General features: G+C 48.2%; 1 protein-coding gene across 1 annotated transcript; it reads right to left on the bottom strand.

Annotated features, from left to right (window-relative positions):
* Positions 1 to 16676: 16676 nt before the first annotated feature.
* On the bottom strand, positions 16677 to 19791 carry EGR1 (early growth response 1). Its single transcript, XM_066272598.1, has 2 exons — positions 19204 to 19791; positions 16677 to 18486 (listed from the first exon to the last, which is right to left on the bottom strand). The coding sequence occupies exons 1-2, from the start codon at positions 19502 to 19504 to the stop codon at positions 17159 to 17161; spliced, it is 1629 nt and encodes a 542-aa protein (XP_066128695.1). The 5' UTR covers positions 19505 to 19791; the 3' UTR covers positions 16677 to 17158.
* Between the last annotated feature and the right edge of the window lie 6345 nt (positions 19792 to 26136).

The following is a 26136-nucleotide window of genomic DNA, read 5'->3' as shown; positions in this document are numbered from 1 at the left end:
ACTAAGTTTGGCAGAATAAATCTTTATAAAACAACTTACTATAGTTAAATCTATCTTTTTATTTATACTTTGGTTGCTCTGCTACCACCAACCAGAAAGCTGGAACGCCCACTAGTGGGCGATAGGGACAAGGTTGACTACCCAGTGATATAGATGAACCTTAAAAACATTATGCTTAAGCCTTACCAGGTGGTGGCTCAGTGGATAGAGTGTCGGACTGGGATGCGGAGGACCCAGGTTCGAGACCCTGAGGTTGCCAGCTTGAGCGTGGGCTCATCTGGTTTAAGCAAAACTCACCACCTTGGACCCAAGGTCGCTGGCTCGAGCAAGGGGTTACTCAGTCTGCTGAAGGCCCATGGTCAAGGCACATATGAGAAAGCAATCAATGAAGAACTAAGGTATCGCAATGAAAAACTGATGATTGATGCTTCTCATCTCATCTCTCTCCGTTCCTATCTGTCTGTCTGTCCCTATCTATCCTTCTCTCTGACTCTCTCTCTGTCTCTGTAGAAAACAAACAAACAAAAAAACATGCTTAAGCCTGACCAGGTGGCATCAGACTGGGACACGGAGGACCTCAGGTTCAAAACCCTGAGGTTGCCAGCTTGGGCATGGACTCATCTGGTTTGAGCAAGGCTCACTAGCTTGAGCCCAAGGTCATTGGCTTGAGCAAGGGGTCACTTAGTCTGCTGTAGCCCCCCGGTCAAGACACATGTGAGAAAGCAATCAGTGAACAACTAAGGTGCTTCTCATCTCTCCCTTCCTGTCTGTCTGTCGCAAAAACAAAACAAAAACATTATGCTTAAGTGAAGTTATTAACAGATTTTGTTATTCCATTTACATATATTAAAATGTCCAGAACAGCCTGACCTGTGGTGGCGCAGTGGATAAAGCGTCAACCTGGAAACACTGAGGTTGCCGGTTCAAAACCCTGGGCTTGCCTGGTCAAGGCACATATGGGAGTTGATGCTTCCTGCTCCTCCCCCTTCTCTCTCTCTCTCTCTCTCTCTCTCTCAATCTCTCTCTCTATCTATCTCCCCCCTCCTCTCTAAAATGAATAAATAAATGAAAATTAAAAAAAAAAAAAAAAAAGTCCAGAACAGGCAAATCCATATCCATAGAAACAGAAAGCAGATTAGTGATTGCCAGGTGCTGGGGAAGGGATAGAATGGGGAGTGACTGTTAACAGGTATGGGTTTCTGTTGGGGGTGATTGAATGTTATGAAACTAGATAGTGGCAATAGTTATACCACATTGTAAATATATTCAAAACTATTAAATTGTACACTTTAAAATGGATAATTTTATGTTATATGAATTATATTGCAATTTAAAAAATCATATCTAGGAGATTAGAGGACAATCAAAACTTATGTGCCTTTTGATGTATTGTAAGAATAAGTACATAGCATCTGAATCTAATCAAGCCTCTAGGTATAACAACCAGTTTATAGGAAATGTATAGGATAGAAGGACATATTACAGGGAGAAAAGTGAAACCTGTCAAATTCCAGAAGTGGGGAATTCTTCAGGACAAAAAACCTGGTTTATTCAATTAATAAATAGCAAGGGGCCCTGACTGGTTGGCTCAGCGTTAGAGCATCAGCCTGGTGTGTCGAAGTTCCAGGTTTGATTCTGGCCAGGGCACTAAAAGAAGTGCCCATCTGCTTCTCCACCCTTCCCCCTCTCCTTCCTCTCTCTCTCTCTCTCTCTCTCTCTTCGCATCCTTCAGCCAAGGCTCCATTGGAGCAAAATTGGCCCGGGCGCTGAGGACGGCTCCATGGCCTCAGCCTTAGGCGCTAGAATGGCTCCAGCAGCAACAGAGAGACATCCCAGATGGGCAGAGCATCCCCCCTGGTGGGCATGCCAGGTGGATCCCAGTTGGGCGCAAACGGGAGTCTGTCTGACAACCTCCCCATTTCTAACTAAATAGCCAGGGGACCTACTACCCTGTTTCCCCAAAAATAAGACCTAGTGCAATTTTTTTCAAGCTTAGAAATATAAGCTCACCCCTGAAAATAAGACCTAGCATGTCTTTGGGAGCAAAAATTAATATAAGACACTGTCTTATTTTCGGGGAAACAGGGTAGATTGTTGTACGTGGACATAGAGTCACAAGAAATTCTTGATGGAATTCAGAGTTTGGCTGGTTATGCCGATGTTTGTGATGACATGACTACAGTATATTAATAAATGTTGATTTTTTGTTTAACAATAAATGTGAATTCTTGTTCATGGAAAAGTAAGACATTCCCTGAAAATAAGACCTACCACTTTTTTTTGTTGTTTGTTTTGTTTTGTTTTTTTACAGGGACAGAGAGAAAGCCAGAGAGAGGGATAGATAGGGACAGACAGACAGGAACGGAGAGATGAGAAGCATCAATCATTAGTTTTTCATTGCGACACCGTAGTTGTTCATTGATTGCTTTCTCATATGTGCCTTGACTGCGGGTCTTCAGCAGACCGAGTAACCCCTTGCTTGAGCCAGTGACCTTGGTCCAAGCTGGTGAGCTTTTTGCTCAAGCCAGATGAGCCCGCGCTCAAGCTGGCAACCTCGGGGTCTCCAACCTGGGTCCTCTGCATCCCAGTCCGACGCTCTATCCACTGCGCACCACCTAGTTAGGCAGACCTAGCGCGTCTTTAGGAGCAAAAATTAATATAAGACACGGGGATAGAGAAATCGGGGAAACACGGTATGAATGAAAGAAACTTAAAAGACCTATCAACCAAATACAAAAGGGGGCCTCTTTTAGGTCCTGATTCAATCAAAGGAATTAAAAAATACTTATAGGACACTTGACTCTATGTAAACACAATAATTTAAAATCAATAAAAATAGCTTGACCTTGGTGGCGCAGTGGATAAAGCATCGACCTGGAAATGCTGAGGTCACCGGTTTGAAACCCTGGGCTTGCCTGATCAAGGCACATATGGGAGTTGATGCTTCCAGCTCCTCCCCTATTTCTCTCTCTCTGTCTCTCCTCTCTCTCTCTCTCTCTCTCTCTCTCTCTCTCCCCCTCTCCTCTCTAAAATGAATAAATAAAAAAATTTAAAAAAAATAGGCCCTGGCTGTTTTGCTCAGTGGTAGAGTGTCGGCCTGGCGTGCGGAAGTCCTGGGTTCGATTCCCGGCCAGGGCACACGGGGGAGGCGCCCATCTGCTTCTCCACCCCTCCCACTCTCCTTCTTCTCTGTCTCTCTCTTCCCCTCCGGCAGCTGGGGCTCCATTGGAGCAAAGATGGCCCGGGCTCTGGGGATGGCTCCGTGGCCTCTGCCTCAGGCGCTAGAGTGGCTCTGGTCGTGGCAGAGCGACGCCCCCCTGGTGGGCGTGCCGGGTGGATCCCGGTAAGGCACATGCGGGAGTCTGTCTGACTGCCTCCTTGTTTCCAGCTTCAGAAAAATACAAAAAAAAAAAAAAATCAATAAAAATACTTATAAAGATATTGTATATATTGAAGTATTACAGGTGAAATTTTTATAACACCTGGAATTTACTTCACAACAATCCAGGGTGCCATGGCAGGGAGGGTCAAAGGGTAGTAAAGAGGAAACAAGCTGGCTTGTGAATTAACAGTTGTCAAACTGCTTGATAGATATTAAGAGGTTTATTACACTATTCCTCCTAGTTTTGTGACCAAAAAGGTACACAGCAAAAAACATGAGGTTTGATTTATCAATGAAATTGAAACATATTTAGAAGTTCTATCTTATTTGATGGAAAATGGGCTAAGATTGAATAAACGACTTTGAGGAGACTCATACTCTATTGAAAGCTGAAATTAAAGAGCATATATAAAATCTGAAGTGACCAGGCTGAATTATTTTATCATTACTGCTATTATTTTAGTAACTACATTGGAAGTGAATCAGGGTACCAGGACCCTTCCAAAGAGGCAGCCGGAAGTGCAGCCTTTCAAACACCCAGAAACTCAAACTAAGTTGCCTGCCCTTTTTCTAACACCTCTTGAGTCCTCGTTGCATCTAAGGAACGTAGAACCTTCCAAATCTGGTCCCAACCTGTCTATCCAGCAGCATTTCCTGCCCCTCCTCTCCTTTCTTCCCGGCCACACCACCATTCAGTCCTGAACACAAGAATCTTGTTGCCTGTGCACTTGCTGTTCCCTCTGCCTGCAGATCCTCTTAGGAACTCCCAGTCTTCCTTCTACAACCTGTTTGTCTCCTCCTCCTTGACAGAATTAGTCACTCTCTGTTCCATACACACCTCTAAATTATCACACTGTAAGGTAATTATTTGTGTCTCAATCTTCCCCCACCCAATTCAGTGCTGCCCAGGACTCTATTTTGTTTATTTCTACATCTCAGAGCCTGATATAAAATCGGTGTTTGATACATGCTTTTTGGATGACAGACTGAGTGACTGAAGGAGCAGTATAGACTTTGGATGGCCCAGTGCTGAGTGTGCTTCCAAGATAGTCATCCAGACTTGAATTCTTCCTTCCAAAATGTGCCCACTCAGTCTGGACACCAAAAGCAACCAGTTGGATCCAAGAACAACCAACAAAACGACCTGGTTAACACCAACTCATCAACAAGCAGAAGAAAGAAATTTAAGAGAAAGGCTTTGGGCCTAGTAGTATGCATGAATTTTATATATATATAAAATTCATATATATATGAAATGGGGATAGAGAGATTCTTTTTTTTTTTTTTCTTTTTGTATTTTTCTGAAGCTGGAAACGGGGAGAGACAGACAGACTACCGCATGCGCCGGACCGGGATCCACCCGGCACGCCCACCAGGGGGGATGCTCTGTCCACCAGGGGGCGACCAGAGCCACTGTAGCGCCTGGGGCAGAGGCCAAGGAGCCATCCCCAGCGCCCGGGCCATCTTTGCTCCAATGGAGCCTTGGCTGCGGGAGGGGATGAGAGAGAGAGGAAGGAGGGGGTGGTGGAGAAGCAAATGGGCACTTCTCCTATGTGCCCTGGCCGGGAATCAAACCCAGGTCCCCCTCACGCCAGGCCAACACTCTACCGCTGAGCCAACCGGCCAGGGCTGATAGATTCTTTAAGAAGTAGTTGAGAGAACTTGATGATCTAATAAAATAACTACCCTTTCTAACTTAAACCGTACAGCCCCCAGATTTAGAAGCCAGCAGCAGCTTACTGGTTCTTCCAGCCTCCCAGCCCCAACAGACCATCCACCTACAGGATATAGTAACAGCTACTTGTGTCCACTCTGCAAAGAACCCAAAGCCCTGAGTACCTAGAAAAATCTTTCCCTTCCTTATTTTTTAGCATTCTTCTTTTATACCTGACAATTGAAGGGGCAGATATCTGCAGGGGAGAGAATATTCTATCAGAGGATCTTCATAAAGACCATTACGACACACCAGATTCTAGAAAATAATTATTGAGACACCAGGATCCTGTGTGCACACAGGGCTGGTCACAGGAAGAGGCAGCAAGAAGGCGGCCAAGCAGAAAGGCCTCAGAGAAAAATAAACCTGCCGGCACCTTGATCTTAAACTTCCAGCCTCCAGAACTGTGAGAAATAAATTTCTGTTGTTCAAGTTACCCACCCTACTCCCCCCAAAAGAAAAGAATTATTTGCTTACTTAAATTTATTTTTTCTTTTATAGATTAATTTTCTTCTGATTAAAAAATAAAACCCTGATTGCTTGAAAAATACAGAAAAGTATATAATATAAAATTAAAATTACTCATAATTCCACCAGATGTAACAACTATTAACATTTGATATATATATGTGCGCCTGTCTCTTATAAAGTTAGAATCGTGCCATATATATAGTTTTATATATTACTTTGTCACTTAGTATTATATTATGGGCATTTTTTCAGGTCATTAATTATTTCAAAATGTGATTTCTAGTAATGACTGCCTAGTAATCGATCATATAACAATTTGTTTCAGCCATCACCCATGGGACATTAATATTGTTGCCAGTGCTTCTCCATTACAAATAATACTGTAATTAACAACAGTCTTGGCCCTGGCCGGTTGGCTCAGTGGTAGAGCGTTGGCCTGGCGTGCAGAAGTCCCGGGTTCGATTCCCGGCCAGGGCACACAGGAGAGGTGCCCATCTGCTTCTCCACCCCTTTCCCTCTCCTTCCTCTCTGTCTCTCTCTTCCCCTCAAGCAGTGAGGCTCCATTGGAGCAAAGATGGCCCGGGCGCTGGGGATGGCTCCGTGGCCTCTGCCCCAGGTGCTAGAGTGGCTCTGGTCGCAACAGAGCAACGCCCTGGAGGGGCAGAGCATCGCCCCCTGGTGGGCAGAGTGTCGCCCCCTGGTGGGCGTGCCGGGTGGATCCCAGTTGGGTGCATGCAGGAGTCTGTCTGACTGTCTCTCCCCGTTTCCAGCTTCAGGAAAAAAAAAAAACAGTCTTGAAAGAATTGCTTGGTAAGAGAGCTTGAACTCTAATAAGGCTCTTTTTTCATGCTCTTGAATTGCCCTCAGGAAAGTGTGTGACAGGGTTATTCTCCCTCCATCAGTGTATTCTTCCTCCACAAAAGTATGACATTTGTATGTCAGAGGTAAGGTGTAAAAAGGGGAAGATGTTTCTGTATTTCTCATAATGAATAGATATTTTGTAATCAGGGGGAAAAAAATCCTTTTCAAGAAAATGAAGAAGTCTGACCAGGAGGTGGCGCAGTGGATAGAGCGTCGGACTGGGATGTAGAGGACCCAGGTTCGAGACCCCAAGGTCGCCAGCTTGAGCACGGGCTCATCTGGTTTGAACAAAGTTCACCAGCTTGGACCCAAGGTTGCTGGCTCGAGCAAGGTGTTACTCAGTCTGCTGAAGGCCCATGGTCAAGGCACATATGAGAAAGCAATCAATGAACAACTAAGGTGACACAACAAAAAACTGATGATTAATGCTTCTCATCTCTGTTCCTGGCTGTCTGTCCCTATCTATCCCTCTCTCTGACTCTCTCTCTGTCTCTGTAAAAAAAAAAGAAAAAGAAAAAAAATAAGCATTATTTTTCCCATTAAACAGATGGGGAACCTGAGGCCCATGAGTGATAACTTAGACTTGCTTTATGAGTGAAGCCTGACAATTGGGCCTGAGGAGACTGAAAAAAATCTTTTGGGAGAGAGCCAAGATGCTTGTGAGAAGAGAAGTCTCAGGACCGTAGTAGTTTCATCAGCCAAAAGTGAAAACTGGCTCCGAAGAGAATGAACAGTGGTTCTGAGAAGACGATTCAAGGGAGCTGTCACAAGTCCGAGGGGACAGAATCGGTTCTGAGACTGCTGTAGTGGGATCAGAAGCGGTCATCACTCCAGAGTTTCTGTTTTCTGGGAATGGGGGACAATCACAGTTGTGTTTGTGTCATTCATAAAAGATTGAAGCCTGACTTGTGGTGGCACAATGCATAGAGCATTGACCTGGAACGCTGAAGTCGCTGGTTTGAGGCCCAGGGCTTGCTTGGTCAAGGCACATACAAATTAATGCTTCTTGCTCCACCCACATACACACCTTTCTCTCTCTCTCTCTCTCTCTCTCTCTCTCTCTGCTTTCTCTAAAATCAATAAATAAATCTTTTTTTTTTTTTTTTTTTTTTTTACAGAGACAGAGTGAGTCAGAGAGAGAGATAGACAGGGACAGACAGACAGGAACGGAGAGAGATGAGAAGCATCAATCATCAGTTTTCCATTGCGCATTGCGACACCTTAGTTGTTCATTGATTGCTTTCTCATATGTGCCTTGACCACGGGCCTTCAGCAGACCAAGTAACCCCTTGCTGGAGCCAGCGACATTGGGTTCGAGCTGGTGGGCTTTTGCTCAAACCAGATGAGCCCGCGCTCAAGCTGGCGACCTCGGGGTCTCGAACCTGGGTCCTCTACATCCCAGTCCGACGCTCTATCCACTGTGCCACCACCTGGTCAGGCAATAAATAAATCTTTAAAAAAAATTTTTTTTGAGAACCCTGCCCAAGGTTGGTCTCATCACAGATCTGAGAAGGCTTTACAAATGGGCCAAATCAGGTAGATCTGAGAATATTGAATAGGTGGTTCTGAGAGGACAGTTTGAGTGGACCTTTGGTGTTGAGGTGGCTGAAATTGGTTCTGATCAGACAGCAGGAGGAGATAGACTGTTTCTGAGAAGACAGTTTAAGGAAATTCAAAGTTGATTCTAAAGAGATTCAGAATTGGCTGGCAGACTAGGGTGGTTCTGGTTTTTTTTCTCTCAGAACCCTAAATCCCCTGGACCAACACACCCATAGCAGGTGCTCTGCTAACGTGTTCAATAAATGAGGTGCAGTTTAGTTCTCAGGAGTCTGGTCACTGGATTGGAAAAGATTCTAGGATGAGAAGTCCGTTCTGAGGAGAAATTAGCTTCCACAGAGGCCGAGATTGTTTTCTCTGAGGAGGGCAACCACTTGCTGGCTTTGTGGATGCTCTAACCACAGCGACATCTAGTTTGCTTGGGAGCTGAAGAGGCACTCTGGCTCTCCTGGGCAGCCTGATGGACCTGGGTCGTGGGGATGGGAGAGAACACTTCCGGATAGATTCATTTCCACCCATGTGCCTCCCCAGATATCTTAAATTCCCTCCCTCAAAATGAGTCCCAGTGAAAGCCTCAGGAGGGCCTTCTCCCCTGTACCATGGGGCCTGCCTGCACTTTGGCCTCCAGTTTGCAAATCAGCACCAAGATTTTAGAGGGCTGTGTCTTTCACGCAGAGGGGCTGGTCAGAACCCAGGCCAGGACAGCTAGCAGAAGAGAGGGCCCGCCTGACCTGTGGTGGCGCAGTGGATAAAGCGTCGACCTGGAAATGCTGAGGTCGCCGGTTCAAAACCCTGGGCTTGCCTAGTCAAGGCACATATGGGAGTTGATGCTTCCAGCTCCTCCCTCCCTTCTCTCTCTCTGTCTCTCTCCTCTCTCTCTCTCTCTCTCTCTCCCCCTCTCCTCTCTCTCTAAAAAAAAAAAGAATAAGACTAGTATTTGCTATAATAAAGTGAAATATCTTGGAAAAAAAAAAAAAGAAGAGAGGGCCCAATAGGGTCAGCCCACCTGGAGAATGGGCGCTCAAAGACAGGGAAGAAAAAGATTTTTTAAATCTAGCTTTACTGAGGTGTGCAGGATTTTTAAAAAGCTTTCTCGAGATATAATTTACATACAACAAAATGCATCCATTTTAAATGTACCATTCAACGACTTCCGATAAATTTACAGAGTTGTTCAATCATCCTCAAAATAACAAGCTGATTTTCAGTCAAAACTTAATCTTATGCCCAGTCTCCGGCAACTACTAACCTGCTCTCTGCCTCTATGGACTTGCCTTTTCTGGACATTTCATATAAATGCAATCATACAATATGCACCTAACTTCTTTTTTTCTTTAATTATGTTTATTGATGTTAGCAAGAGGGGAAGGAAGAGAAAGAGGGAGACAGAGAGAGAGAGAGAGAGAGAGAGAGAGAGAGAGAGAGAGAGAGAAAGGAACATTGATCCATTCCTGCATATGCCCTGACCCAGGATCAAACTAGCAACCTCTGCGCTTCAAGACAATGCTGTAACCAACCGAGCTATCCAGACAGGGCTGCACCTAACTTCTTTATAATAATGTGGGGTTTTTGTTGTTTGTTTTTAATGTTTATTTTATTGATTTGAGAGAGAGAGAGAGATAGCAACATCTATATATTCCTGTATGTGCCCTGACCAGGGATTGAACCAGTGGCCTCTGTACTTTGGGATGAAGCTCTCTAGCCAATCAAGCTATCCCGCCAGAGCCCATAACATTTTTGAGGTTTATCCATGTTGTAGCACACATCTGCATTTTGTTTCTTTTTATTACTGAATGGCATTTAATTGTGTGCCACATCTTACTTATCCATTCACCAGTGATAGACATTAGGTTGTTTCCACTTTTTGGCTATTATGAATAATGCTGTTATGAACATTCACATGCATATCATTGTATGAACATGTTGTCACTATTCTTTTTTTTTTTTTTTCCTGTATTTCTCTGAAGCTGGAAACGGGGAGAGACAGTCAGACAGACTCCCTCATGCGCCCGACCGGGATCCACCCGGCACGCCCACCAGGGGCTACGCTCTGCCCACCAGGGGGCGATGCTCTGCCCCTCTGGGGCATCGCTCTGCCGCGACCAGAGCCACCCCAGTGCCTGGGGCAGAGGCCAAGGAGCCATCCCCAGCTCCCGGGCCATCCCTGCTCCAATGGAGCCCTGGCTGCGGGAGGGGAAGAGAGAGACAGAGAGGAAAGGGGGGGGGTTGGAGAAGCAAATGGGCGCTTCCCCTATGTGCCCTGGCCGGCAATCGAACCCGGGTCCCCCGCACGCCAGGCTGACGCTCCACCGCTGAGCCAACCGGCCAGGGCCTGTTGTCACTATTCTTGCATAGACACCCAGGAGTGGAATTGCTAGGTCATATGGTCAGTGTATGTTTAATTTTATTAATAAAAAACAAACAGCTAAACCATTTTCCAAAGTGGTTGCACCTTTTTACATGCCCACCAGCAATATATCAGGTTTCTAGTTTTTCTACATCTTCACCAGCACTTGTTATTACCTGTCTGGAAAACCTAATCATTCAGGATAATTTCCTAAAATAAGTGAAGCCACCCTCTGTCTACCCCAGCCTTAACACATCCTGGGCAGGCACCTGGCCCAGTTTGTCAAGACCAGTCCTCTGGTCTCAGCTGCCTTTTTCACTCAGGCTACTCCCCGACTCTCTGGGCCCAGGGAGAAGAAAGAAAAGTTGTGGTTACAACTCTATCTCAGAACCTAGGGGTTGGTAGGATAGGGTTTCTGCCAATTCATGGGTGAGTGGGTCCTGTGTTCCAGAAAAAACATCCAAGGAAGAACCCCCAGAAAATAGTAATAAAAGGCAAAGTGTACAGGTAACCTGTTAGGACTAGTCCCCTCCAGGGTAACTTCCCACATCATCTGATCTTAGCCCCTTCCTCCTTTTGAGGTAGGAGTGCCTCATCAACCTGTAGCCTGTACTCTATCAGGTGCGTTTCACCTTAGAAAAGTATCATCAAGGACTTACCTACCTTTGCCAAGCTGAATAAATAATGACAGCATATCTTGCCTAGTCCCAGACATCTCATTACAAGGAAGGAATAAACAAACAGGAGGGAGTTTGAAGTAGAGCAATAAAAATGATGAAGGGGGTGGCTCTGTTTATGGAAGAGAGATTAAATGAAGCAAACCCCTTAGGAGGCTGGGCCTGACTCTGAATATGAGGGAGATGAGTGTTTATTGCTTTGAGTCAGAGGAAGGCAAGTAAATGGAGACGTGGCAGGCTAAAGGAGCCAGAATAGGGGGCTTTGGAGTGAATGGGGACACACCCACAGAAAGACTTGTACTCAAATGTGCATGGCGGCTTTATTGACAGTAGCCCCAAAGACAATCCACCCAAATATCCATCCACAGATGAAAGAATGAACAAATTGTACTATAGCCAATGGAATACTACTCAGCAACAAAAAGGAGAGAACATTTATTCACACAACGACATGGAGGAATCTCAAAATGTGATAGTAAAAGAACCCAGACCAAAGTGAGTACATAATGAATTATTCAATTTATATGGAACTCCAGAAAATCTTAAGATAATCTCTCTTTTTTTTTTTTTTTTTTTTTTTTTACAGAGACAGAGTCAGAGAGAGGGATAGATAGCGACAGACAGACAGGAACGGAGAGATGAGAAGCATCAATCATTAGTTTTTCCTTGCACGTTGCAACATCTTAATTATTCATTGATTGCTTTCTCATACGTGCCTTGACCGTGGGCCTTCAGCAGACCGAGTAACCCCTTGCTGGAGCCAGCGACCTTGGGCTCAAGCTGGTGAGCTTTTGCTCAAACCAGATGAGCCCTTGCTCAAGCTGGCGACCTTGGGGTCTCGAACCTGGGTCTTCCACATCCCAGTCCAACGCTTTATCCACTGCACCACCGCCCAGTCAGGCCAATTAAGATAATCTTAATTATGGTGATGATATTTCACCTGTGTACACATACGTTAAGGCTCCTAAATTGGACACTTTGCATGTACAGTTTACTGTATATCAATTGTACCTCAATAAAGTTGTAATAATAATTTAACAACCTAAGTATTGAGGAGAATGGGCTTGTTGGAGAGAGCTTTTTGAAAAGGGAGATGAGAGTTTCACTTGGATCTGAGGAGCTGAGCCATCAGCTTGACCTAAGACAGCTTCTCAAGTCAGCTTTACCTCAAATGGGTCTCCCAGATTCTAGCAATGGGAAACGGGAGAGGGGAAGAAAAATTGCTGAAATGGAGGGCTAGATATACTATCTGGATGCAAAAATCTTATTAGCACCCAAAGGTTTATGGGTAAAATGTTGAAATCTTATTTGCTTGACACCTGATTCTTTTACACTTGACCTCATTTTCTTTAGGACACTGGGATCTCACTCTGCCTAATCTTCCCTTCCCAGACTGTCCTAAGTATGGCTGCAGCAGGAAAAACAGCAGATATTAGGAGAGCGGGCAACTTTGAAGAGATACCTCTGAGCCTATAGTCATTCCTGACTTCATTTCTGACTGGGGGGTAGGGGACTCTGAGTAGGAGTAGGTAGACAACCCAGCCTGAGAACCAGGCTAAGCTCCACCATCATGAGTGCTTAGAATCTTTGAAAATGAACGAGGCTGCCTGACCTGTGGTGGGCAGTGGATAAAGCGTCGACCTGGAGTGCTGAGGCTGCACTCAGGGCTTGCTGGGTCAAGGCACATACAACAAACAATCAACAAACAACTAAAGTGAAGCAACTATGAATTGATACTTCTTGTTCCCTCCACCCTCTCTTTCCTCTCTCTGTAAAATCAGTAAGTAAGGCCCTGGCCAGTTGGCTCAGTGGTAGAGCATCAGCTGAGCTTGTGGATGTCCCAGGTTCAATTCCCAGTCAGGACACATAGGAGAAGCAACCATCTGTTTCTCCACCCTTCCCCCTCTCCTCTCTTTTTTTTTTTTTTTTAAGATTTTATTTATTTTATTTATTTATTTATTATAGAGAGGGAAGATGGGGGGAGAGAGAGAGAGAGAGAGAGAGAGAAGAAAGCATCAACTCCCATATGTGCCTTGACCCGGGAAGCCAGGGTTTTGAACCAGCAACCTCAGCGTTTCCAGGTTGACGCTTTATCCACTGCACCACCACAGGTCAGGCTCTCCTCTCTTTCTATCTCTCTCTTCCCCTCCCGCAGCCAAGGCTCCATTGGAGCAAGTTGGCCTCGGGCACTGAGGATAGCACCATGGCCTCACCTCAGGCACTAAAACGGCTCCAGTTGCAATGGAGCAATGGCCCCAAATGGGAAAAGCATTGCCCCCTAGTAGGCTTGCCAGGTGGATCCCAGTCAGGCGCTTGTGGGAGTCTTGTCTCTCTGCCTCCTGCTTCTCAATTAAGAAAAGTACAAAAAATAAATAAATCAGTAAATAAAAGAAAAGAAAATGAATGAGGCTGAACATTCCTGGAATTTAAGAGCAGAGTCCTGGGAGAAAGGGTCATAGGTACTTAGGACCTGGACCTGGTTCTTTCTTTTACTTCAGAATCTAAATCTATCCTATGCTGGAGGAGTTCCCTCACCCCTCTCCTCCACCACCCCACTCCTCTCTGTCCTTCTCCACATTCCTGAAGCCCTAGACAATGTCCCCAGGTAGCAATCAATTGTTCAACATTATCTGGGTCCCTTTCCAAACCTCAGCCTTTATGATGATAGCTTTTATCAGCACTGCCCTGTGCCCTTCGTTTCAGATTTCCCTCACAGGAGCAGGAGTTAAAATGAACACTTTCCTTTTATTTTACACGATAGTACTGTAAAATGGGGCAATTTTAAAGTCTTGCCCTATTTTAACCATGCCAAGAAATTTGAGTTTGGACTGTCGGAACCTAAAGACGCCCTGCTGACAGGACTTATAAAAAGTAGTTAGCAGCCTTGGCAGAATTTCTCACCAAGCCATCTGCATCACAATCACCTGGGGTGTTTGCTACCAAGGCTATTTCCAGGACCCCATCGCAGACCTCAAGAATATGATGACCTGGGAATCTGATACTGATGCACTGAAATAATATAGGCAACCCTCTGCTTTACAGGGACAGATTCTCTTTTTCTTTTTCATATTTTACTCTTGCCATGTTTTGTTTCTTGGGAGTATGTGGGAGAAATTCTTAAGAATGTGTTACAGGCATAGACTTGTATTCCTGGGCTTAGGGTGAGATGGGAGAGAGGTAGGCAGGGCTGGGTAGAGGTGTGCCAGCGCAAATACTGTCCCATCACGACCTGGCAATTTTACCTGGAGGCTCACAAGGACATGCCCTTTGCTAGAGAATGTGGCTTGGTTCTCCTGTTCCAGGATGAGGAGTCTGGTATAATGGGAAAAGGCAGAGATCAGCAGTGTTGGTTGGAAAGCTAGCATGGAAGAGAAAGAATTGGGTGGATTCCAGGGGATTATTGGAATTCCTCTGGCCCCAAGAGAAGGTGTTAATTGGGAACCTGGGACAAACCCTCAGAGGGAAGAGAAGACGTGGAAACAGATGAAACCTTGACTTCACTCGGAGCCTGAGAACCACACCTGGTAGAGAGGGCAATTCTTCATTGTCCTTAATTTTGGGGGTCAGAAATTGGGAGGGGAACCAAGGCTTTGGAACTCCAGGACACCAAATCTATTGCACCCATCTGATCAATGGCTGGTGGTGATAAATTCACAGAAGACTCAAGGTTGACCCTGGCGAGATAGCTTGGTTGGTTAGAGCATCATCCCAAAACACAAAGGTTGCTGGTTTGATCCTTGGTCAAGGCACATAGAGGAACAAATTGATGTTCCTCTCTCTCTCTCTCTCTCTCTCTCATCAGTAAAATAAATATTTTTTTAAAAAGAAAAAAAAGACTTGAGGTTGGAAGTAATGCTTCCATTCAGTAATCCATCCATCAATCTCCTGGGTATAGACTCAGCCAACACCCTTCCTGCCTCACACACAAAGCAAGTCAATTTGGTTGACTCCTACTTACCCTTTCCAACTCAATTTTTCCACCTTTCCTAAGCCCCAGGGTAAGTTGGGTGTCCTTCTCTGTGCTCCCATAGAGCCCTGTTATTGCTGGTATTACATAACACCATGTTATAATTTCTGGCTTACATCTCTGTCTCCCCAACTGACAATCTGCATTGTTGTTGTGGTCAGCTCAAGGCCTCTCACAGAGTAGACAGCGGCTCATGAGCCCACAAGGATTACCCTAGTTGTCAGAGTGGACCCTCATGAGGCTGGGGCCAGAGGAACCTAGCATCTCAGGCCTCCCACAAAACAGGCACAGACTTGGTCTGGATGGGAATCTTAACCACCAGGCCAGCCTCCTGCCCACTCTGTCTCGTGTCCCTGGAAGCTGCCAAGGATGGCAACTCCAGCTGGCAAGTAGTAAGATTTCTTCCTGGAAGGATTCTTGGCTTGAGAACTGGCCCTCACCTTTTCTAAGTTTCTTCAACACCCTCAGGTTTCTGGGGACATGGAGGATGTGAGGGAGAGGCTGAGTCAGCTCCAGTTTTTACTGTTTCCCAAAGCCCTTGTGCCCACCCCTTAACTCCTGCCAAGTGCATATGGCAAGAACTCCCAAGACAGAGATTTTCACAACCCTTGGTAGAGATGGGGCGGGGGGTGGGGCAGGGCTGGCTGAACATTTGGCACCAGGAGAATAGCACTGTCTCTGTCCATGTGTTCCACTCCTACCTCTGGCCTTCTTTAGCTTTAACCAACCAAGATAAGGCTGCAGCCCAAGAGGAACAGAGCCCAAATCAAGAAGAGGAGACCCACACCCACTCCTCATAAAGAATTCACTAAAAAACAAAAATAAACTGGAATTCACTGCAATAACCCACAGTATGCACCAAAACTCTGGTGGGGATATCCTTGTCTCTGTAAAAGCCCCTCAAACCCCTTCAACAGGGAGGGCAACTGCAGAGCCCACCCCCAGCTCAGGAAAGACACATGCAACCACAGCTATTTTATTTTCCTTTTAATTTTTCTGAAGGATATACACCACATATCCCATGGGCAATAAAGCGCATTCAATGTGTTTATAAGCCAAACAGTCACTTTGTTTAAGCAAACACAAGTACAAAGTAAAATAAAACCACAAAATAATGAACTCCATGTTCATAACATACAAAAATTGCCGCCTACTTAGTAGGTAACTACAACATTCCAACTCCTGAATATATTTATAAATTTACATTTTCAGTTAAAAAAATAAACTTTTGAGTTCAGATTTTGTTTTAGATTTTTTTCCCTTACATTCTGGAGGACTGAGGCTCAGCTCAGCCTTCTTCCTATTTTGCTCCCAAAGCCTCCCCGGAATCATCATCACTCCCTGCCCCCCTTAAGGCTAGAGGTGAGCACGTCCCTTAAACTGGCACATGTCAAGCTGTCAGCAAGGCGTATCACACAAAAGGCACCAAGACGTGAAACTTTTAAACCAAAAGGACGAAGAAAATCACTTTCAAAAAAAAAAAAAGGAGAAAAACCAAACCATATTTTGCCACATGTGAGATTACAGTCGGGCAATATTTACAAAAAGGTTAACGGAACATCACTCTGACACATGCTGATCAATACCAAGGACTGCTGTTTCAAAGAAAGCTTCAAACTTAATTGTCACAGCATCATCACAAAATGAGGATCGCTATTGGTTTGCTTGGCTTTTCTTTTTTCTTTTTTTTCCCCAAAGTGAGGACCTAACTCCAAATAATACAATAGAATATGCAAATTATCTTCACATCAAGAGTACCCCAAGAAAAACAAAACCCATGGCACAGACACTGTACAAGGGCACAGGGCTGGGCTCGGAGGGGCCCAGACCCCATTTTGCCAACTCAAGTTTCTAGCATTGAAGGGAGCACGGGGTCAGGCATACGGTGGAGATGATACTGAAATGATATATCCAAAATCCATGCAAATCAAGTTCTTTGAGTAGAGGTGAAGAACTTGGACATGGCTGTTTCAGGCAGCTGAAGTCAAAGGGAATCGAGGAGAAGGGAAGTGGGCAGAAAGGATGGTTGGCCGACAGACCTTCCACATTGACCTTAAGGTCAAGTACAGGAGGATTGGCTCTGAGAACCTCCATCTGGCCTAAGAGGAAACCGTCCTATGGCCATCTCCTCCTGTCCTTTAAGTCTCTTGTGTTTCTTTTTCTCCCTTTCCCCTTTTCTCCTTTAGCAAATTTCAATTGTTCTGGGAGAAAAGGTTGTTGTCATGTCCGAAAGCCCTGTGGAGGCGCTGAAGGAGTTGCTCACAGCTGAGGAAGGGAAGCCGCTGATTTGGGCTGGGAAAGCAGCAGGGATGGAGGAGTATGTGGTAGCCACCGAGGGCGAGGGGAATCCACTGTGCACAGGAGATGGGTAGGTCGAGGAGCAGGGAGAGGAGTAGGAGGTGGGCACAGGTGATGGGTATGAGGTGGTGGCTGGGGATGGATAAGAGGTAGTGACCGGGGAGGTATAGGAGGTAGCCACTGGTGATGAGTAGGAAGAAAGGGATGGGGTGGTGGAAGAGGCCACAACACCTTTGTCTGCCTTTTTGTCCTTCTGCCGCAAGTGGATCTTGGTATGCCTCTTGCGTTCATCGCTCCTGGCAAACTTTCTCCCACAGATGTCACAGGCGAAGGGCTTCTCGCCTGTGTGAGTGCGGATGTGGGTGGTGAGGTGGTCGCTGCGGCTAAAGTTGCGCATGCAGATGCGACACTGGAAGGGCTTCTGGCCAGTGTGGATGCGAATGTGGCGAGTGAGCTCATCTGAGCGGGAGAAGCGGCGGTCACAGGACTCCACTGGGCAGGCATAGGGGCGTTCATGGGGTGGTGTCTTGCTGGGCCGGTTGGGGTACTTGCGCATGCGGCTGGGTTTGATGAGCTGGGACTGGTAAGTGGTGTTGAGGGCCTTCAGGTCCTGGGAGCCCGACTGTGTGGCAAAGGCCTTGATAGTAGAGAGTGGAGTGAGCGAAGGCTGCTGGGTACGGCTCTCCAGGCCCTGGAAGGGCTTCTGGTCTGGGGTGCCCAGGCCCAGGTCACCCTGCTGTTGTGGAAACAGATAGTCTGGAATCATAGGGACCTGGAAGCTACCCTTGGTAGCAGGGTAGGCAGGAGGCGGGTACTGGAGCACCGTGCCTGCTGAGCCTGAAAAGGCCTGGCTTTGTGGCTCAGGGAAGATGTCAGCGTTAGGCGTGGGGAAGGTGGGTGCTGCTGAATAAATGGGGCTGCTGTCGTTGGGCTGCACGGCACAGCTCAGGGGTGGGCTCTGAGAGGCGGAGGATGAAGAAGAGGCCGCTGGAGATGGTGCTGAGGATGAGGTGGCCGGTGGGTTGCTCATGCTCACGAGGCCACTGACCAGACTGAAGAGGGGCTCAGGCCACAAGGTGTTGCCGCTGTTGGGTGCAGGCTCCAGAGAGAAGCGGCCAGTGTAAGTGATGGGGGGCAGCCGGGTGGTTTGGCTGGGATAACTTGTCTCCACCAGAACCTTCTCGTTATTCAGAGAGATGTCAGGAAAAGATTCTGGCAAGAGAAAGAGAAGGAGGAGGCTTGGTTACTGGAGAGCAATCACTGGAGGACGAGAAGTGGAGCTGCCAAGCAAGAGGTCGGGCGGCCACCATTGACTGCGAGCTGGTTAATAATTGATAGCAGCAGATTGCAAAGTTCCTGGACCCGCTCCAGCAGCAGAGCCCATTTCAACAACAGCTGACGCAAATACGGAGAATCCCCCTCCACTGCAGCTCCCAGCGCTCCGCAGCAGCGGCTGCGCGGTCCAGGGATTCCCGCCAGCACCCCCTCGGCCACCGCTAGTGCGCATCCCCTACCCCAGGCTGCCGGGACAACCCTGGTCACGGATCATGGCCCTTCCTCGGGGACGGGTGGCAGGCAAGGCAAGCTTTTCTGGAGGGGGAGAGGGCCTCGCAACCCTCCTTATCAAAACAAGCCCTCCCCCCCCACACCTCCACCCACCCACGCAGCCCCAGAGCTCGCCATCCAAAACAAAAGCTCGCTCCTCTGCGCACCGCTAGGGACAAGGAGGGTGTCTGTGGGGGTGGATATCCCCAGGCATCCCTCTAACACATGACCCTGGGGAAGCGAGAACTATACGGGAAACCCCACTCGCATCCCTGAGGTCAAGCAGCACTGCTGCGGTTAAGGGGGCGCTGCAAAGGCCGTGGGAAAGGACTAGACGCTAGGATGGTGGCGAAGGGCTAATCCTTGGCATAGACCACCGTTTACCTGAGGTCAGGTGCTCGTAGGGCTGCTCGTTCGCCTCTCCTTGAGGGTTGAAAGCGCTGCCGCTGTTGCTGTCGCTGCCGCCCCTTCCACCTCCACCGCCCCCGCTGCTGCCGCTGCTGTTACCACCGCTGCCCTCTGGGGCTCCGGCGGCACCGAGGAACTGGGGAGCCCCGTTGTTCAGCAGCATCATCTCCTCCAGCTTAGGGTAGTTGTCCATGGTGGGCGAGTGAGGAAAGGAGCCGAACGGGTCCGAGATCTGCAGCGGGGACATCAGCTGCATCTCGGCCTTGGCTGCGGCCATCCCGGACGGGTGGGCTGGAGAACTGGTGTTGGGGTGAGTGGGCGCAGCCCCGGGCTGGAGTGCGGGGGACACACTCTCGGGGGCCTTCCCGGGTCACATGCGGAGCGCGGGGCACACTGTAGAGAGCGTACGTGGGCTTTCCCTCGCCGCCCGCCTGTGTGGATGCGGCGACGCTACCGAGGCTGAGGCAAGGGCCAGTCCTGGGCGGCGGAAGCTCGCGGCGGCGGTAGCTGGCGGCGGCTCCTCAAGTTCTGCGCGCTGGGATCTCTCGCGACTCGCCGGATCCGCCTCTATTTGAAGGGTCTGTAAAGGCACAGGCCCGCCTCCGTCGTGACGTACATGGCCATATATGGGAAGCAGGAAGCCCTAATATGGCAAGACCGGCCGAGAGGACCCGGAGTGACGTGAAGACCCCTAACCGAGAGTGGTGGGCACTGCCATCCCGCATCCAGGGCCCTGCGCTGGCTCCCGAACCCTAGGTGCCCAGGCCTCTAGAAAGCTTATGGTTCAAGCCGCAACTGGGGACTCCCGGCCCCTGGCTGACCCGGAGTTCCCGACGTTACCCCCACCCCTTCCCTCCGCCTTTTCCCCTCCTCCCGGAGCCGGAAGTGGCCGGGCCATATCGAGCCACTCCAAATAAGGCGCTGACCAAATAAGGCCTGTTCCGGCGGGGGGATCCTTCCTGCTCCTTATATGGCGTTTCCGGGTCCCCGCTGGCTGCTCCTTGGCTCCCTCCCTCCTCTCTGGTTCCAAACTGGGAACCTAAACGCGCGCAGGAGTGGGGGACGCCCTGGCGAGGAGAGCTCTAAGCGCGGAGAACTAAGAGCACCACGGCTCAAGAGGCTCCCGGGCGGGGACTGGGCTGGGGAAGCCCGGCGCGGGGCGGGGGCGAGGGCGAGTTGGTTGAGGGTTCTGTCTCTGTCATCCAGTGCCCGTCCGCCCACCTCTGGGACCGTGGGAGCGGGGCGGGAGCGAAGGGGAGGGGCGGCTGGGCAGGCCAGGTCAGAGGCCGCCCAGGAGAGGCGGGGCAGTGACCCAGGGCTTCGACTATCAGCGTGATGCTTTTTTAGGTGTCACTGGGGGAACTGAGGCTAGGAAATAATAGCCAGATGGTTCGTGGGTTCCTGTGCGTTGGGCGCCTGTTTCTCTGACATTTTCCAATGGGATACTGGAGCCTGGGCATCCCTCTGCGCCACCCAGAACCGAAGGGCTAATTCCTTGGACCCTTCTGGGGCAGAGACCACCTTTGAATGACCGGATGTGGAAACCTGATTGCCCTAGGAGACACCTGAGTCCTTTTACCACCGGGAGCTAGTTGTCCTTGTGGTGGTGGGAGACCTTCCTATCTTTACCCAGAACAGGTGGTGGTGTGGTGGGCAGTGCGGCGATCTGAAAAGGAGGCTTCCCTATGCACGGTTTGGGGACCCTAGCCTAGCACGTAGAAAGACCCTGCTTAGCGGTTTGGTGCTGCCCCCTGGAGGTCCCTCTCTAGCCAGGTTCCCGGAGCCCCTAGCCTAGTGGGCTCTTCCGCCGTCTTCTTGCTCCTCCTCCCGGCTCCTGTGCTGGGCGCCGGTCCAGGCCGGGGGAGCCTTAGACGCAGTGAGCTCGAACTGAGCAGGCGCCGCATCCCAGGCTCTCCCCGCAGTGCCTGGGGAGCTGCCACTGCCGAGGCGACTAGACTCGGGGCGGGATAACACTCCCCTCCCTGAGTGGAAACGGTGGTGTGTGGGCGGCAACTGTTACTGCAGGTCTCCCAGGAGTCGGACGCGAACCGGGAAGCCCTTCCCTGTTTCGATTACCCCGTAGTCAAGTGCGCACCCCAAAGACAACAGGGATTCCGGGAGCTGAAGGCTCCAGCTCCAGCTCTGAACCCAGGGAAGCTGTTGTTTTTCCGAATTTAAAAAGAAAATAAAAAGTGTGTGTGTGTGTGTGTGTGTGTGTGTGTGAGAGAGAGAGAGAGAGAGAGAGAGAGAGAGAGAGAGAGAGATGCGCGGGTGTAGGGTGCTTAGGACACCTGGAGGGAAGGGGACAGCTCGATGCCTCCAGGAACCCAAACAGCTTCAGGAGGTCAGGGTCCAGGAGTTTGAATGGGGAATACTGGTGGGGTTGTAACTCTCTTGGGTTTCATCCCTCTGTAATGCCCATCCCCCAATACACACACACACACACACACACACACACATTTTCTTTCTTTCTTTCTTTCTTTCTTTCTTTCTTTCTTTCTTTCTTTCTTTCTTTCTTTCTTTCTTTCTTTCTTTCTTTCTTTCTTTCTTTCTGTATTTTTCTGAAGTGGAAATGGGGAGGCAGTCAGACTCCCTTATGCGCCGGCATGGGGATCCATCCGGCATGCCCACCAGGGGGTGATGCTCTGCCCATCTGGGGCGTTGCTCTGTTGCAACCAGGGCCATTCTAGCGCCTGAGGCAGAGGCCATAGAGCCATCCTCAGCGCCCGGGCTAACTTTGCTCCAATGGAGCCTTGGCTGTGGGAGGGGAAGAGAGAGACAGAGAGGAAGGAGAGGGGGAGGGGTGGAGAAGCAGATGGGCACTTCTCCTATGTGCCCTGGCCAGGAATCGAACCCCAGACTCCTGCACGCCAGGCCAACACTCTACCACTGAGCCAACCAGCCAGGGCCCAGATATTTTCTTATAAAAATCTACCAAAGGAATCCAGCGATATACCTGGACTCCCTTGTCTCTCTGCTATAAGTCTGAGATCCCCATCCCAAGTGCCTAGGGCTGGGTACGAGGTTCACTCCCATCACCTACCTGTACAAGTTATCCATTAAGAGGCACTGAGTAATGAGCCCTCTGAGGCTTTGTGAAGGGCAGGAAGGCCAGGCCAAGCAGGGTCAGATGGTTCTGTGTCTGAATGCCTAGTTTGCCACTCCTTGGTGGGGTCCCTTCCCCAGGCTTTTTGTATCTTGCTTTCTTCAACTGAAAAATAGGGGTAATGTTAATGATACCCACATGGGAGGATTGTTATGAAGACAAATTTAAGTGGACTGTCATCTGGAAAGGCCCAAAGCACAGGGCCTGCCTTGCAGTTGGCATTCGATAAACAGTGGCTATTGTTATTTTCAGGGGCTTGTGACCCACAGGGTCACCCACAGTTCACCCACCCATCCTCAGACTCCAAGCAGTGACGCTTTTCTGACAAGTGGTACAGAGAGGGCGAAACATTCCAATTTTAACACAGGGGACATTGTGCTGAAGAGCTAATCTGAATCCTTCTTGCTGCAATAGAACATCATTTCCTAGAGCAGAAATTTTCAACCTTGACTATGCAGCAGAATCACCCCTGGAGTTCTGAAAAAGAAAGGTTTTACCAAACCAACTGAATCACAATCTTCCTGAGCTTGTGAGGGTCAGAACTGAGCAGGCAACTCACCCGAGGATCCCTATTCTGTCCCTGGAGAGTTGTCCAGACCCCAAGAGCACATCCTCCCTCTCCAGGCACGGAAAGCTGATTGGCTCCCCTATGACTTTTTTAAATTTATTTTTTAGAGAGAGAGACAGAGAGACAGGAACAATGAACTGTTCCTGTATGTGCCCTGACCAGGGATCAAATCAGCAACCTCTGTGCTTCAGGATGATGGGTTTCCATATGACTCTAATGAATAAGCTGACCTAAGGTATCATAAGGTTCTCAATGAAGCTGAGCTCTGGAAATCCTTATAGTCTACATCTTTTGTTTTGCATGCCCAACATCAGTTTCCATTTCTTTTTATAACTATTCCCCAGCCAGTGACTTCCTTTGGGAAACAATCTCAATCCATGTAGTTGGCAGAAAGAAAACCCCATCCTAGATCCAGGAGTGGGAATGTCACCCATATATGGCCATCCATCTAGGGATGCTCTAGTCTAGGAGCATTCCATCTTTCTAGCCATGGAGGTTGAATCTGGACAGGCACATGACTCAACCCAGGCCAATGAGAATCACTTTTGGGACTCTTGAAAAAAAAATTATCTTTCCTTGGAATATGAGCATGGAGGTCATCTTGCCAGCAGGACTGGAAAGTCTACTTGAGAATGAGGCCAATGCAGAAGAAGTCAGAGAGAAAAGATCTACCTACAGAGAATAAGTCTCTGGGTAAACCTGGGAGTTTTAGTTATGCAGACCAGTGATTTCCTCTTTTATTTAATAAAATAAAACAGACTCATTTCAAGTTTCTTTTTTCTTTTCTTTTCTTTTTTTTTTACTTACAACCCAGGAGGTTCTGATCAATATACCTATTATCCACAACAACAAAAAACTTTTATGAGGATTAACTGTGAGCAAGGCCTGGGATAAGGCCTAAAGCATAGGTCCCTGTCTCTAATGGACTTACAGTTGGGTAGAAGTCTGGGTTCTATGTTACATGAGAATTAAGAATAGCAAGCAGCCCCATTAGCCCCCAAAGTTAGTTACACCAAAGGATAGGGGATAAGGGAGAAAGAGGTCTCAGGGTGTTGGGAGTAGGGCAGGGATGATGAAGAGAACTTGAAGGAGAAGGACTGAAGTTTGTGGTTTGTAAGTGAGAGGCAGTTTCAGGCCAGGTGGCCGAAACATCCATGTGTGGCCTGAGAAAAATAGGCTGAAGTAGAGAGGGTTCCTATTGGGAAGTTGTAGGGGTAAAGTTGAATAAAACATTCATTAAAAAAAATTTTGGCTTGACCAGGCGGTGGCGCAGTGGATAGGACGTCGGACTGGGATGCCGAGGACTCAAGTTCAAGACCCCAAGGTCACCAGCTTGAGCGCGGGCTCATCTTGTTTGAGCAAAAGCTCACCAGCTTGGACCCAAGGTCGCTGGCTTGAGCAAGGGGTTACTTGGTCTGCTGAAGGCCCGTGGTCAAGGCACATATGAGAAAGTAATCAATGAACAACTAAGGTGTCGCAATGCACACTGAAAAACAAATGATTGATGCTTCTCATCTCTCCGTTCTTGTCTGTCTGTCCCTGTCTATCCCTCTCTCTGTCTCTGTAAAAATAATAAAAATTAAAAAAAAAAAGTTGGCCTAAACTGTGGTGGCACAGTGGATAAAGCATCAATGGTTCAAAACTGGGGCTTGCCCTGTCAAGGCACATACGGGAAGCAACTACCATAAGTTAATGCCTTCTGGTCCTCCCTACCCCATTTCTCTTTTGCCTTTCTCTAAAAAAATCAATAAATAAAATCTTAAAAAAATAAAAGTTGGCCCTGGCCAGTTATCTCAGTTGGTTAGAGCGTCATTCCGATATGCCTAGACTGCATGGTCAATCCTGGTTCAGGGCACACACAAGAATCAACCAAAGAATACATAAATAGGTGGCCTGACCTGTGGTGGCGCAGTGGATAAAGCGTCGACCTGGAAATGCTGAGGTTGCCGGTTTGAAACCCTGGGCTTGCCTGGTCAAGGCACATATGGGAGTTGATGCTTCCAGCTCCTCCCCCCTTCTCTCTCTCTGTCTCTCCCTCTCCTCTCTAAAAAAATGAATAAATAAAAAAATTTTAAAAAAAGAATACCTAAATAGGTGGAACAACAAATTAATGTTTCTTTATTGGCCACAGCTTGTTAAACACAGTGCTATGTCTTAGGGATTCCATAGTGGGGAAGGCAGATGTAGTTTTGCCCTTCTGGGAACTACCATTCAAGGGGACAGATGGAATTGAACAGCTACATAATTGAAAGGAGAATTTCAGATTATGAAAAGTGTAACATACTAGAGAGGTGAGAAAACACATCCCAGAGAAGGTGACATTTATACAGATATAAAGGATGAGAGGAGCCTGACCTGGCGCAGTGGATAGAGCATTAGACTGGGACACAATGACCCAAGTTTGAAACCCCAAGGTCACCGGCTTGAGAGTGGGAACACAGACATGACCCCATGTTCACTGGCTTGAGCCCAAGGTCACTGGCTTGAGCAAGGGGTCACTCGCTCTGCTATAGCCCCTTCCCCCTCTCCCGTCAAGGCACATATGAGAAAGCAAACAGTGAACAACTGAGATGCTGCAACAAAGAATTGATGATTCTCATCTCTCTCTCTTCCTGTCTGTCTCTATCTGTCCCTCTGTCTCTGTCTCTCTCTGTCTCCGTCACACACATAGAAAAAAAAGGATGAGAGGAAACCAACTTTTCAAACAGGAGTGTGATGGGGAGAACATTCCAAGCAAAGGGGACAGCTGAGTAAAGGCCTCAGGAGGGAGAGAGGTCTGGCCATCATCAGTCTAGAGCTTCAAACTAAGGTATGGGCAGTGAGAATGTTTGGGGCTCAACTGTACCCCTCCACCTTTATTTCCTTTGTCTCCCCTCTACAGCTCATATAGAGGAAAAGGTGGCCTTCTCAACCCTGCCCATTTTCCGTGGTGTATGCTCCTGAGGAGTAGCTTCTGCCCAGGAACAGTGAGAGGAGCTGGCTCAAAGCCTCTACATATTATCCAGACCTAACCTCTCTCTCTCTGATGGGGTGACCAGTGGGAGGGAAGGCCTGTGTCCTGGGGAGAGCTATGCTGCTGGCCTGCCTTCTTGCCAGCAAGGCTGGAGGCATCAGAGTTATCCCCACAGTCCTCTGGACTGTCTTTTGGCCAGTGGCACACTTCTGTTTGCTGTGACTAGGCGGAATGAACGGGGAGGAGACATGGTGAAAAGAATTGTCCCCTTTCAAGGAGCCA

Source organism: Saccopteryx bilineata, chromosome 4, assembly GCF_036850765.1.
Source record: "Saccopteryx bilineata isolate mSacBil1 chromosome 4, mSacBil1_pri_phased_curated, whole genome shotgun sequence".
Taxonomy (NCBI): Eukaryota; Metazoa; Chordata; class Mammalia; order Chiroptera; family Emballonuridae; genus Saccopteryx; species Saccopteryx bilineata.
This window is presented reverse-complemented; position numbering and strand designations above follow the sequence as displayed.

Bases quoted from the DNA above. Each gene is read 5' to 3' on its own strand.
- EGR1 (XM_066272598.1), bottom strand. From the start codon at position 19,504: ATGGCCGCAGCCAAGGCCGAGATGCAGCTGATGTCCCCGCTGCAGATC. The intron at 18,487-19,203 runs GTAAACGGTGGT...TTCTCTTGCCAG, and splicing joins CTACGAGCACCTGACCTCAG to AATCTTTTCCTGACATCTCT.